This window comes from Dendrobates tinctorius, unplaced genomic scaffold (assembly GCF_039654945.1).
Source record: "Dendrobates tinctorius isolate UK_male_01 unplaced genomic scaffold, ASM3965494v1 ptg000174l, whole genome shotgun sequence".
Classification (NCBI taxonomy): Eukaryota; Metazoa; Chordata; class Amphibia; order Anura; family Dendrobatidae; genus Dendrobates; species Dendrobates tinctorius.
In genome coordinates, this window is record NW_027361841.1 from 4,257,464 (window position 1) to 4,272,645 (window position 15,182).

Consider the following 15,182-nt stretch of genomic DNA (forward strand, 5'->3'; position numbering starts at 1 on the left):
AAGCAACAGCTCTGGGAGGGTATTCTGTCCACATGCAAAACAATTGAAGCACAAACCATCCAAAAACTGACAAATTCAATGGACGAGAGAGTTCAGAAGCTTCTTTCGAACAAGGGGTCATATGTGCAAATGTAACATCACCTACAATAAAGTTTTGACTTGAAAACTGTTTGATTTCATTTTGTAATAAGCGGATAATGCTTATCATTTCACAATTGACCTTTTTTGTTCAAAAAGGTTGAGAACTCTGCTGTGCATAATAATTTGGAACATGCATTTTGAGTGTTTATTTTTAAAAATATACAGTTTTCATAGGCAGTTTGTTCAAAAACATTGCAATTATACTAGAATATTAGATAACTGGAAAATAACAATGACTGCAATTCATATAGGTAATTTAGAGAAAATATGAGGAAATATTTTTTGCATAATAATTTGGAACACAATGTACACTTACCGTGTTTTTGCGGCCCCAATAGATTCCAATGGGGCCGCAAAAATGCCACAGTCCACCGCGTGCCATACGGCCGTGAGGCCCCTATTTGCGGCTGTGAAAAACGATCGAGCCTGCTCAATCTTTTTCACAGTGTACGGACATGGAACCCATTGAAAATCAATGGGGCAGCAAAAGGAAGTTTGTTTTTGTGTTGCACCGTTACTTCCGGTTTTGTAGAACGCCATTTCCATAGTATTGGAAACATGAAAAACGGCGATCCGCAAGTTTTCTGCGGTCCGATATTGCGGCAGACCGCCTTTTTTGCGGCGATACGGCCCGCAGAAAACACGGTAAGTGTAAAAGTAGCCTTACAGTTATTGGGTTGTTTACAAGGACGTAGATCTGGGGATTTATTCTGACGGAATATAGGCTGAATTGGATGGACAAATGTCTTTTTTCGGCCTTGCTAACAAGGTTACTATGTTAGAGGAGAAACCATGGACTACGGCAGTTTCGCGTCCCGTAGAAGCGTCAGTTAAGCCGGTAGTCCGGTTTTTCCTCTCCCCTGCTTTAAGCCGTTTTTACCTGCTCGCCGCAAAGAATGATGTCCGTGTGTGTGGAATAAAGGACGTTTAATTCAATGGATACGGGCGATTGCTGCATTTCTACTCCTACTTTTTGAAGTATTATTTTTAGGGTCTCTCTACTATAATGCCCAGTTCACACATTCATTATTTAAGTAAGTGTCTTAGCTGCATTTCTGATGGATAGAATATATACCCTTTATAGTCTTTAAGGCCAAGCACATATCCGTATTATTTTGCAAACAGACCAAAATATCAGCTATAGAACTCTAAAAAAAAATCTGTGTTTTCATATATTAAAAAGAAATAAAAAAAGGAAAAAAAAAACAGATGTCTGAATTCATCCTAATAGAGCAAGGTTGATCTAACCTCATACAATGTATAGAAAGATTTTAAAAACAAGAGCTTTTATATTTTGTTAGCAAAATGCATGTTAGCGTCACAATATTAATACACACAAATATATTACTTGTTTATTCAAAACATTTAACATGTTGCAATTTATTTCACATCTAATAAATACATGCACACTTTATACGTAAAATGGAAACATGTGATTTAAAGGGGTTCTCAGGTCGATAAGAGTCTGCAGTTACTATGTGACTGCAGACTCCAGAATCATGACAGAAGGATTCACCGGTATTACCTGTTATAGCTTGCAGATACAAAGTTAAAGGGGTTGCCCGGTCCAAACTGATAAGTGTGACTGCAGATCAAAGAATCCCGCTAGTGCACGCACTTTGGGGATTCGCCGGTTTCTGAGTCAGAACCGACGGGTATGTATGCGTAAGGCTGGGGTCACACTAACCGACGCAAAATAAGGTCAGTATTTTACATGCGCAATATGGATGAATGGCCCCTAAACAGTGCTCCGTATGTCATCCGTAATCAAGGTGTGGTCGCGTATTTTGCGCATGTAAGCATCCGTATGGCGAGATTTTCTCGCAGGCTTGCAAAATGGACATATAATGGAGCCCTATGACAGGGTTTCTAACAGAAACCAAAGAATAGATATAGACACATAGAATGCGCGCATATATATATATATGTATTCTATGTGTCTATATCTATTTCTTTCGTTTCTTTATTAAACCTGTCAGTGTGAGTTTACTGTATCGCGCACTGAATTGCCGGCTTTGCTATAAGACACCGGGTGCGTATTTCTTGCAAGTCACACGTGTGGTCCGTGTGTAATCCGTATTTTTTGCGCACCCATAGACTTGCATTGGCGTACTACGGCCGTAGTACGCTGACAATCGCAGCATGCTGCGATTGGCACGGAACGTAGAATACAGATGAGAAATATACGCCTGGTGCGAGGGACCCCATAGAGAATCATTGGTCCGTGTCTAATGCGTGCTTTTAGCGCCTCTCACTCGGCCGTATTCCTCGCCAGTGCGACCCCGGCCTTAGACATACTCCCAGCAAGTGGGGGTGGCCTCACTCCATACATTTGTATTGAGTTTATGGAAGTGAGGCCTCACCCACTGGCTGGGAATATGGACCAGACAACACCTTTAACCCAAGTATATGATTTGCATACTCCTGGCCACATTACAAATAAACGTACCTGCTTCCAGGGCTGTGGAGTCGGTAAGCCAAACCTCCGACCACAACCCCCAGACTTCACAACATTGCCTCATTACTAAGCATATACATAAAGTGCAGCACAGATTCAGGAACAGAACAATTATAGGACATTTCATAACTTTCCCAAATTCTTATGAAAACATTTAGCACATCTTGCAGTGAACTACTGTATATATTTTAGTAGTCAGAATCGGTCCATTTTTTACCAACTCCAACAAAATGGACACAGACTCCGACCCCACAGCCCTGGTGGCTTCTCTCACTACGAATGAGAGGAACTAAGCAAATCTAGCAGACATATTCCGCATGTATGGACATTAAATACTTTTGGTCATGTGACCACCTTCTCTCACCAGCAAGGATTGTGAATCCTGACAGCATGCACAGCACACACTGTCAGAATTCCGAGATCTGCAGTCACTGCAGACTTTTACAGAAGATCAGGCAACCCCTTTAAAATTTTTAGTTAAGTTAAAATACCCATCAGTGTGTCTTGTGGAGTCTAAGAGAGGTCTAAAGCCTTCAGGCTGCTAAAAATGAAGATTACCATATGAAAGGAAGCGGGGTCAGCGTCCAGTATATTGTAAAGTGTTCAAACTTTATTTCTACATGCCAAAATACCAAAATGGATCAGTTCCACATACAGCAGCAGTAGTAGTGCCAACGTGCTTCAGGCGTTAGTGGCCCTTGATCATAGCTCCTGTTTGTGAAATGGATCCAATGTGTCATATTTACCATGAAGAAAAAGTTTAAACAATTTTACAATCTTCTTGAAGCTGGCCTTGCTTCCCTGTCTTGTCAACTCTGGCTCTGCGATCATTCATGTGTCTATGTAATGCCAGGTGAGATGATGAACTTTATCTTGCCATATCTAAGGCTAGTTTCACACTAGCGTTTGGAGGTGCAGCGCACATTCGGTGTGAAGCTCCGCCCCCTGCCACACCTCCTCCGGTCAGCTCCGCCTATGGGCGCATGACCCTGTATGCGACCTGAGTAACCTCTCTTTAGCATTGGGTACAAAGGCCGTGCGCAGGATGTTTTTGCCGGTGCATGCGCCGTTTTGACGCTGCGCCGACCAGCGCCAAACGCACCATCTTGTAATTTGGTGCGCCTGGCGCAGCTTCAAAAGGACGCATGCGCCGGCAAAGACATCCTGCGCACGGCCTGTGTACCCAATGCTAAAGATAGGTTACGCAGGTCGCATACAGGGTCATGCGCCCATAGGCGGAGCTGACCGGAGGCACGGCAGGGGGCGGAGCTTCACTCCAAGCGTGCGCTGCGCCTCCAAACGCTAGTGTGAAACTATTCAAAAATGGTCAGCCTAGAGAGCAAACAGCTTCAATAAAAAATCATCCAAAAAGAAAGAAGCTATGCTTAAACGTAATCTTTATTGGGACATAGTTAAAACCATGAATATAAAATTCACCATAATTATAAAAGTGAGGGCACTACAAAAAAATGCCACATCAAAGATAATGAGCACAAAAAGTACAAGATGTATATGCAAGAAATACTGAAACCAATGCTGAGGAACAAATATAAATGCATAAAAGAGGAAGTAAATATTTAAGTAGATGCCAGTGCATTCCTTATTTAGTATAAAGCAAGATAAATGTGCATATAAGGTATTTAAGGCATAATGCAATTAACATGCAGATAATAAAATCCCCTTAAGCATTGCACAGAAGTGTGTTAGTATAAACAGATCACTTAGCATGGGCAGATGTAAATGAATAGGGAGCTACATAGCCAGTGTATGCTAATGCTAAATAAGGCGGCAGCAAACCCTGAAAGACGTGTGCAAATAAGAAATAAAGGGGCGCCCCTCGAAAAAGCTGCCGCGAAACGCGCGTTGGGGTCCTTCCACCCACATCTTGAGGTAATATGCACTGACCACCTTTGTCTATTTCTTATTTGCACACGTCTTTCAGGGTTTGCTGCCGCCTTATTTAGCATTAGCATACACTGGCTATGTAGCTCCCTATTCATTTACTTCTGCCCATGCTAAGTGATCTGTTTATACTAACACACTTCTGTACAATGCTTAAGGGGATTTTATTATCTGCATGTTAATTGCATTATGCCTTAAATACCTTATATGCACATTTATCTTGCTTTATACTAAATAAGGAATGCACTGGCATCTACTTAAATATTTACTTCCTCTTTTATGCATTTATATTTGTTCCTCAGCATTGGTTTCAGTATTTCTTGCATATACATCTTGTACTTTTTGTGCTCATTATCTTTGATGTGGCATTTTTTTGTAGTGCCCTCACTTTTCTAATTATGGTGAATTTTATATTCATGGTTTTAACTATGTCCCAATAAAGATTATTACTTTTAAGCATAGATTCTTCTTTTTGGATGATAGTGCGAAACTAGCAATCCTACAAATCAATGTCAACCCTTTAACGAATCTTGACACATAACTTTGGCATTTAACTTAACTAGAATCTCAATTTGCAGACACTATGTTTCATGGTACTGCCCCTCATCAGTGCAAAGTGTGAGAGGCATCTGACCAGGATGCAAAGGATAACGTTTCTCCTGATGGATTTTAGCGACATGTTAAGCCTGCTAAGATGAGACTTTTAAACCGCAGTGCTCCTCTGGGAAATATGCAAATTGTCTCTTCAGAGAAGACGACTACAACTCTAGGGCTGCTGTCAGATGTCCGTGATCATCAGTCCGATCTCAGACTGCAGTGCACAGACTGGCCGCGTCTCCTGACCCTCAGCGTGGCAGCCTCCTATGTTTCTATGAGGCTTTCGCGTTCAGAGACAAGAGAAGTGGCCAGTCCACATATTATGATCTTAGATCGGACTGGTGATCATGGACATCTGAAAGCTTCCCAACACAGCAATCTGGTCAGTCTCACAGTGGGGTGAGCAGGCTGTAACGCATAAACTGCATCCAGGATGAGAGTGCAGGGTGGTCGGTAACCTAGGCAACAAGCGGTACACGAGAACATATAAAATATCTCCTTTCTTGACAACTTTTAACAAGGAGCAAACGGCGAGGCTGCTTGTTTTTACTAACACCGCAATCTTGCCCATGCACGAGCCCCTTTATGGGGCAGCTCAGGATAGAAGCGTAGTCTGCGGGTCTTTGATGTCATTTCTGAGCAGGGGCTAATGGGCAGCCAGTGGGTCACGGCCACTAGTCACAGGGCCGCGCGTCCATGCTCAGGCCTAGGTCCCAGGTGTCCTTTCTTAGCAGTGTGTGTCATGTGACCCAGGCCAGACGTCTGATGGGACGAGGGTCTCTCACTGAGCAGTCATGCCGGCACTACACGCAGCACACGGGTCAGCAGGCCATGCAGCAACCCTGCCTCACCTTCACACTCAGCCTGAGGAGCCGCTCTCACTGACAGGGCCCAGAACAGGCCCAGCCATCTCCACACAGTCCTCACAGACACGCGTGTCACACGCACCATACTGGCCGACCGCTCTCCTTCCGGTTCAGCCTTCAGAGCCACTACCGGCCGGCACAGCGTCCCTCCTACACAGACAGTGACGTCACGATGGAAACACGTCAAGTAACGGGGAGTGTCGCTCCGCCCCTTCTATGTCACCTTCTGATTGGTTGGACTCTAGAGCCGTAATCACCCATGTGATCCTTATCCGATCCTCCATTGGCTGCTACATCTGGCAGTTGTACACACAGTCGTGCCCGCATTGGCTGTAGTGCCAGAGACTGGCATGGCGGCGATCGGGGTGCACTTGGGCTGCACGTGTGCCTGTGCTGCTGTGTATAAGGTGCAGTAGATCTTCCCTCATTCGTCACTGTTAGCAGATAGGAATATTAGGACCAGGACCCCGCCGCACCGATGCCGGCACTGACTGCACAAAGGAGCCATTCCCACGGGGCAGAGGCGTGTGGGATCCTGGCCTCGGTGCCATCTACAGAGCCTGTGTCCCAGGGCTAGCTCTGTCCTCTAGGAGATCGCTGCATTGTGGGACCAGGATGTGCTGAGACCACCCCAGTCACTAACACTAGGAGTTGTGCTCACTCTGCAGTCTGCATGATCCCACCCTACCTGACATTGATGAGCTCTCCTAAGCATAGCTCATCAATGAAAAATTGTGGCCATCCTCGCTAATCTGCAGTTAATCACGTTTAAAGCCTTAGTAGCAGCTTACAGATGTCTGTTCTGCCTCTGTTTGAAGACTTCCATTGGAGCTGGTGAGTTCTCTTTCAATAGAAGTCTTCAAACAGAGGCTGACATCTGTCTGGGATGATTTAGTGAATCCTGCATTGAGCAGGGGGTTGGACCAGATGCCCCAGGAGGTCCCTTCACACTCCACCATTCTATGATTCTATACTGGAAGAGCGGTTACAGGGAGAAAATGACTTTTAATCTCCCTGCAGCCACTCACTTTGTCATCGGGACGATGCAAGGAGAGGTGCAGTCACCACTCGGTGAGCATGGCCGTGGTCACTCCCCGACACTTTCACAGCCAGCTCTTCATACATACGCTGCAGAGCAGGCTGTCAATCACAGTGCTGAGGAGTGATTATAGTCACGCTCACCGTGTAGCGAGTGGTGACTAGCCGTTCCCTCCGCTGCCCCTATCAGTGGCTACAGGGGAGAAATAAGTGAATTTTCTCCCTGTAGCTGCTCTTCCAGGTAGCCATTAGTTTAAATGCCATTGAACTGAAGATTATCGCTATATCTACAGGCTAATCGCACTTCTTGAGGTGACTGGTTCCTTTTTTAGGTTCCCACACTCAGATCTATTGTGACCTTATCTGAAAGCCATACGTTTAGCCTTTCATTCTCTTTTTGGCTCCGTTAATACAGCTGTCGTGTGAGTGAAGCCTGACTAGAGCCCCCAGTTTCAGGATGTATTAGCTGAGCATTTAGGATTTTACAATACACGGGTATTACGTGTAGCCCTCTTCTCCTCCTCCAGGATGGCCGTGCTGACGTGGTGGCCAATGATGCCGGTGACAGAGTTACACCTGCAGTGGTTGGGTACTTGGAGAATGAAGTGGTAAGGCTGCACCTCTGGGATATTGCCGGCTCATCTTTTGGACATTCTTTATTGTGTTTGATGCCATTTTTCTTATTTTTACAGATCGTCGGTCTAGCAGCAAAACAAAGTCGAGTAAGAAATGCAACAAATACTGTGGTAAAAGTAAAACAGATTTTGGGGAGGAGGTAAGGAAACTGTTATTATTGCTCCCTAGAAGAGTTAGATGTAATTATGTGCACATTTATTGTCTCACGTACAGAAATCTGAAAGCAGGTTCATATAAAGCTTTGCTTAAAAGCGTAGACTCGCCTTCTTTCTTCAGGAACGCACTGCTTCTCTGCCTCCCAGCTTCATGTTTGGCGGGGGTAGTGTGCTCCTGACGATAGACTGGTCGGTCCTGCAGCATGGTGGCACCACTGGTCTGAACTGAGCGTTCTCCCATTCTGCTTGCGGAGAACGTTTATCCTGTGAAGTATGAAATAAGCTCCGAGGCTACATGAGTAGGCTCTAAATCATGGATAACTGCTCTGGAGCTCCCCATAGTAAAGCAGCCACACTAAGATTACAGGCAACAAGCTGTACTGTATAACAGGAAAAATCCTTCTGTTCTTGAGAAAGGAGTTGATTTTTAATAAGTAAATTGCAAATGTTCTTATGCTAGCAATATTATCTACTAATGAAGATGAGAGAACCCATTTAAGAGGTGAATTACTGTGCAGATACATTGCTTCCCTTATCTTATACAGGGTTTCAGCCTCTGTTGTGTTTCAGACTTGTGTTCAGTTTTCCTGGTTGTCAGTGGAAACAGTTGTCGGCTAAGGGTAAGTTCACATATCCAGTAATCATCCGTTATAACAATGGATTGCTGCTGGAGCCATTCTAAGGGTATGTACACTCGCTGCGGATTTTTCAAAATCTGCAGGTAATCTGTGGATTGCTCTGCGGTTTTGCCCTGCGGTTAATCATCTCTACAATGGAGGAGATGGCAAACCGCAGCGGAATCCGCAGAAAAGAATGACATGTCAGTTCTTTCTGCTGATTGGAAACCGCAGCAAAAACCGCGTGGAGAATTCCGCACCGTCTGCACTGTGGTTTCCATTTTCCATAGGATATAATGGTACTGTACAACGCAACTAATTCTGCTGCGGATCCGCAGGGCCAAAAACGCTGCGGATCCACAGCAGAATCCGCAGCGTGTGCACATAGCCTAAAGGTACTGTCACACTTACCGATGCACCAGCGATCCCGACCAGCGATATGACGCTGTCAGGATCGCTGGTGCATCGCTAAGTGGTCGCTAGTGAGCTGCCACACAGGCAGATCTCACCAGCGACATCGCTGGGGACGGGGGTCGCTACTTACCTGTCACACCAGGCGATCCTGCGTCCTCCCGCCCGGCTCCACGTGACGCTCGTCGTCGCAGCAGAAAGCGCTGCAGGAAGCTGACGACGAGAAACGGTCCAGGACGTTCTCGCGCGATCAGTGATAACCAGCGGGGGAGCGGGTTGTAGGTAAGTATCACACACAGCGATATCGCTAGCAATATCGCTATAACGTCACAAGTTATAGCGATATTGCTAGAGATATCGCTTGGTGTGACAGGCCCTTAAGAGTTGTGTAGACCTAGCTTTTTTTCTCCGCATAAAAAAAATCTATTTTTTTCTTTTTGTGTTTACTTACCATTGAAGTCTGTGTAAATTGAATCTGTTAAATAGCCATCTATTTTTCTCCCATTTGCATCTGTTTATTGCTTTCTGGAGATAGAAAAATAAATATTTAACATATACAGGTGCTTCTCACAAAATTAGAATATCAGCAAAAAGTTAATTTATTTCAGTTCTTCAATGCAAAAAGTGAAACTCATATATTATATACAGTCATTACAGAGTGATCTCTTTCAAGTGTTTATTTCTGTTAATGTTGATGATTATGGCTTACAGCCAATGAAAACCCAAAAGTCATTATCTCAGTAAATTAGAATAGTTTATAACACCAGCTTGAAAAAAATTATTTTAAAATCTGAAATGTTGGCCTACTGAAATGTATGTTCAGTAAATGCACTCAATACTTGGTCGGGGCTCCTATTGCCTCAATTACTGCATCAATGCGGAATGGCATGGAGGCGATCAGCCTGTGGCACTTCTGAGGTGTTATGGAAGCCCAGTTTGCTTTGATAGCAGCCTTCAGCTCGTCTGCATTTTTGGGTCTCTGTGAGGTTAAGCTCAGGCGAGTTTCCTAGGCCAATCAAGCACAGTTATACTGTTGTTTTTAAACCAGGTATTGGTACTTTTGGCAGTGTGGACAGGTGCCAAAGTCCTGCTGGAGAATTAAATGTTCATCTCCAAAAAGCTTGTCGACAGAGGAAAGCATGAAGTGCTCTAAAATTTCCTGGCAGATGGCTGCGCTGACTTTGGTCTTGATAAAACACAGTGGACCTACACCAGCAGATGACATGGCTCCCCAAACCATCACCGATTGTGGAGACTTTACACTAGACCTCAAGCAGCTTGGATTGTCTGTCTCTCAACTCTTCCTCCAGACTCTGGGACCTTGATTTCCAAATGAAATGCAAAATTTACCTACCTTGTGGAGTGTGTCAATGCCTTCTGGACATCTGTCAAGTCAGTAGTCTTCCTCATGATTGTGGAGCCTATGGAAACAGACTAAGGGACCTTTTAAATGCTTAGGAAACCTTTGTAGGGTTTTTTTGTAAAATATTCTAATTTACTGAGATAATGACTTTTGGGTATTCATTGGTTGTAAGCCATAATCATCATTAACAGAAATAAACACTTGAAATAGATCATGCTGTTTGTAATGACTCTATTTATTTGAAACTGATCCAGTAAGAAAAAAACATCCTTTTCAAATAGGAGAAAAACTGATGGCTAATCAACAGATCAACTTTCCACAGACTTCAATGGAAAAAAACTGACCAAACAAAGTTGTTTGTGGAACTTTTTTTTCGTCGGATTGCTGCTGGATCCGTTCTAACAGATGATTACTGGACATGTGAACTTAGCCGAAGACCTATCCCAACCAATTTATCTGAGCTCCTATTATGCATCAGCAGCAATAAAGATCTCAGGAGCAAACTGTGTGCAATGAGCTGGAAATAATGTCCAGCTATAAAGACTACAGAATTGTGATGGCAGCTCTGACCTATGTTCAGACTCTGGTCAGTATCAGATAAAAGCATTGTATTTCCATATGTACTCCACTCGTTAAATTCTATATAAACTGTTAACTGGTGGTCAGTGGTGGGCTTGTAACCCTTATGCTTGTAGACAAAGTGAAGATCTTGTTACGAGTTACAGTGTAATGAGTTGACAGGGCCTTAATGGGTGAAAGTATTTGTTTTCTGGTTATATGAATGATCTGTTTTGTGTTGTAAAACTCCCATTTTTATACCATTCCAGCTCTGAAGACCCATACGCCCAGAAACACATCTCTGAAAGCAAATGTTCAGTAAGTAGATGGCCGTTATGGTTTCCAATACCATTAGGGCATACATTTCCTGCATGAGTGGTGAATTACTTACTAATTTAACATTAATTATGAATTTGAAAAGAAACTCAAACAGGGAACTTCATTTCTAAACATCAAGTGATATTATTAGAGGTGAAACCTACGAAATTCAGGGTACCGTCGTCATAGCTTGAAAACACAAAATCTTTATTAACCCCTTAATGTCTATGGACGTGCACAGTCCGTCATGGCAGGAGGTAACTTTCAGCACCATGACGAACTCTGCACGTCCTGCCTTTGAACTGTCACTGCGTGTAAACACGCAGTTTCAGTTCAGTTCCGACAGCTGTCTATGACAGCTGAGAGGCACAGGAAGGGGGGGCAGGGACCCTTGCACTCGGTCCCTACACCCACAGCGCTGTGATTGGTCTGTCAGATTGACCGACCAATCACAGCAGGAGAAGCTGGAATTTGAGCTTCTGCTTGCCTGATCAGTGTAGGAGCCCAACTCTGCAGTGGATGAGCGTCCTGCACTGACAGCTAGGAGTGGAGCCCCCACCGCCCCTGGCTGTTAACCCCCTCACTGCTGCGATCGAGCATGATCGCAGCGTTCAGAGGGTAGGGGGCTCCCTCTGCCTTAGGTCGGCGTCCCTGCGATGTAATCGCGGGGCCCGACCTGTGCCATGATGACCCGGAGGTGTCATGACAACCTCCGGGTCATTTACCTACGGAGAGCTGGTGAGATCAGCAGCTCTCAGCATTGGTATAATTGAGCTCTCAGCATTGGTATAATGCATTACAATGCTGCAGCATTGTAATGTATTATACCTAAAGCGAAAGTGAAAGTCCCATAAAGGGACAAGGTAAAAAAAACAACATTTTTAAAAAAAAAAAATTATTATAAAATAATATAAAAAATTCCCTAAAAAATCCCCTAAAAATTACACATTTTTATGTAAAAAAATAAAATAAACAAAAAGATACACGTTTGGTATCGCCACGTCCGTAAAAATCCCATCTATAAAAATGTCACCCTAATTAACCCGTTCAGTGAACGCCGTAAAAAAAAAAAAGCAAATTATACTTTTTCCAAGCAGTATCATCATACCGCTTGGAAAAAGTGCAATAACACGCGATCAAAGAGACTGATATAAATAACCATTGTACCGCTGAAAGCGTCATCTTGTCCCGCAAAAAACGAGCCGCCATACAGCATCATCAGCAAAAAAATAAAAAAAAGTTATAGCTCGCAGAATAAAGTGATGCAAAAATATTTTTTCTATAAAAGTTTTTATTGTGTAAAAAACACCAAAACATAAAAAAAGATATAAATGAGGTATCGCTGTGATCGTAGTGACCCGAAGAATAAAGCTGCCATACTAATTTTACCACATGCGGAACGGAGGGGGAAAAAAAAAAAGCATTCCTAAAGTGCTGGTTTTTGTTCATTCAAAAAATGAACAGAAAAATCAGAATAGAAAGCGATCAAAAAACTTTGTGCCTGAAAATGGTACAAATAAAAACATCAGCTCTTCCCACAAAAATCAAGCTTGCACATGACTGTCGGCTGAAATATGGAAAAATTAAAGCTCATTGAAGATCATTTTTGTGGAAAAAATAGGTTTTAATTTTACGGCTCTACGTTATAACCTTCTGTGAAGCCATTGGGGGTTCAAAGTGCTCAACACACATTTAGATAAGTTCCTTAGGGGGTCTAGTTTCCAAAATGGGGTCACTTGTGGGGGGTTTCCACTGTTTAGGTACATCAGGGGCTCTCCAAACGCGACATGGTGTCCACTCTCGATTCCAGCCAATTTGACATTCAAAATCTCAAATGATGCTCCTTCCCTTCTGAGCACTGCCGTGCGCCTAAAGATTGGCCTTCCTCCACACATGGGGTATCGGTGTACTCAGGTGAAATTGCACAACAAATATTGTGGTTCATTTTCTCCTGATACCCTTGACAAAATAAAAAAAAAATTGTGGGGAAAAAAAGTTAAATGTTCATTTCTCGTTCGCCTTATTGGGGGACACAGAGACCATGGGTGTACGCTGCTGCCACTAGGAGGCTGACACTATGCACAAAAAAAGGGTTAGCTCCTCCTCCGCAGTGTACACCCCACCGACCGGCAGGAAATTCCCCAGTTTAGCTTAGTGTCAGTAGGAGGTAGACACGGGTCTTTAATTAGACCCATATCTACCTCGATGTGCGTCGTTCCTTTTCAGGTTTCCGGAGGGATACAGTGTGAATGGTCACTACTGTACTCCCACAAGAGACTGAGTACGGCGTGTACTGCCACCCCGTATCCTCATAGCTCTCAGTGGCGGGACCACAGCTTAGCACGGGTGCGTGCCAGCGATCAGGAGAGTCCTCGCCCCCCGCCTTCCACCCACTCGCCTACCAGAGCTTGTCGGTCGGATGAGGCGCGGATACCACAGAGACGCAGACAGCGTGGGATATATCAGGTACATTTATTGCAAACGGAGGTGAGTATGCAGTCCAAGACGCGGCCCCCTGGCGGTTTCAGGATTCTTGGGAGCGGTCGCCGAGGGAGTACTGTGGAGTCTCTGCGCCGCCCGCGCCTCCCGGCGGCCGCCGCATTCGTACGGGCCCCGGCTGTTGCGCGGGCCTTGTTCTATGCCTTTCCACCTCCTTTCTTTGGCGTTCGGCAGGGGATCCAGGTGATAGGTAGGGAGGTGGCCGCTGCGAGACCTCCGCGCCGCCCCGCGCTGACAGGCGGCCGTCGCCATTAATTTAGTCCCCGGCTTCATTTCGGGCCTTCTCTGACGTCGCGGCCACGCCCCCCGCTCTCTCTCTCATAGGCGGGCTTCTCTCCCGCCCGTTCTAGGACCACCCACCGCCTCTCAGAGCCTGCGGTGGGCAGCGGGCGGTACCCTCTTTGCCTCAGCAGCTAGCTCCGCCCATCTTCGTTTGAAGGCGCGCGTTTATCCTGGTTCCCTCAGGCTGCCGCCATTTTATCAGCCTGTCAGCCGGACACAGAGGGATTCCACGTTCTCCTCTGCTGGGGCCCTGCATCTTCAGACGAGCCGTGTATCAGCACCGTTGGGGACACCGCATCGTGAGTAGCTCTGCAACTGCAGACTGACACCCTTCTCTGCCTTCTGTCCCCCAACCTTCCAGCATTTCCGCAGGTTTCTTCTTTTCTCCTTCATTATCCTAACTCTAAGGCTGAGCGTGGCCGTCCGCCTGCCCCCACCCCTCTGCCTGGACTGCAGCAATCCCATTCAGCATGACTCCGTCCAGGAGCCGCCTATTGGGCCACGTGAAAGCGAACCCCCCATTCCTGGTTGGGCCTTGTCTCTTTCACAATCTGTGGCAGGCCTCACCAGGGTGTCTCAGTCCATAGTAGCCGTCCTTGATAAGTTGCCCCTGGACACTTCTGCAGGGTCCAGCAGGTCACATGAAGCTCCATCTGAGCCAGCCAGCAAAAGCCGCAAAAGGCCCAGACAGGATCTCCGGCCGGGATCCCCTCCTTGCCTCACATCCCCACATAGTCCTTCCCAGCAGTCGCCCTCCCGTGCCTCCTGACCCGAGTCAGGTGAAGCGTTCTCGGATGTGTCATCCGAAGGGATCTTAGAGCTGGACGCGGACATGAAGGTTACGGCACAGAACCTCATTGCTGCGATTAACCACACCTTCGAAATCTCAGACTCCCCTGCGAAATCCTCAGAACAGGAGGTTTCGTTCAGACGAGCAGAAACACCTTCCAGGGTCTTCGCCTCCCACTCTGAGTTTGGCAAGATCCTTACCAGGGAAAGAGAAAATCCGACCAGGCGCCTTCAAAGAGGGAAGCGCCTCGGCGTGCTGTACCCGTTTGCCAAGGAGCTCACCAACAACTGGTCTGCTTCCCCCTCTGTAGACGCACCCGTGTCCAGACTGTCTAACGGCACGGTCCTCCCGATTTCAGGTGTGGCGTCACTAAAGGATTCGAATGATAGGATTATAGAATCCTTAGCAAAGCATACGAAGCGGCTGCAGCGGTGCTAAGCTCAGCCTTCGCTTCCTCTTGGGTAGCGAAGGCCATAACCACTTGGGCAGAGGATCTCTGCAAGGGCATCCTAGGTAAGGCTCAACCAGAGCAATTGGCCGAACTGGCCAAC

At 45.6% G+C, this 15,182-nt stretch overlaps 2 protein-coding genes across 2 annotated transcripts in view; one reads left to right on the forward strand and one right to left on the reverse strand.

Annotated features, from left to right (window-relative positions):
• CDNF (cerebral dopamine neurotrophic factor) overlaps window positions 1-6,079 on the reverse strand; it is an 81,341-nt gene extending 75,262 nt beyond the window's left edge. Inside the window, 1 exon segment of the mRNA XM_073551283.1 lies at window positions 5,950-6,079. Within this exon segment, the coding sequence (XP_073407384.1) occupies window positions 5,950-6,049 (100 nt within the window). The 5' untranslated portion in view covers window positions 6,050-6,079.
• Window positions 6,080-6,215: 136 nt separating this feature from the next.
• HSPA14 (heat shock protein family A (Hsp70) member 14) overlaps window positions 6,216-15,182 on the forward strand; it is a 41,009-nt gene continuing 32,042 nt past the window's right edge. The window contains exons 1-4 of the mRNA XM_073551284.1: window positions 6,216-6,371; window positions 7,530-7,610; window positions 7,695-7,777; window positions 11,012-11,060. Coding sequence (XP_073407385.1) covers window positions 6,315-6,371; window positions 7,530-7,610; window positions 7,695-7,777; window positions 11,012-11,060 — 270 coding nt within the window. The 5' untranslated portion in view covers window positions 6,216-6,314. The remainder of the gene's footprint in view (window positions 6,372-7,529; window positions 7,611-7,694; window positions 7,778-11,011; window positions 11,061-15,182) is intronic.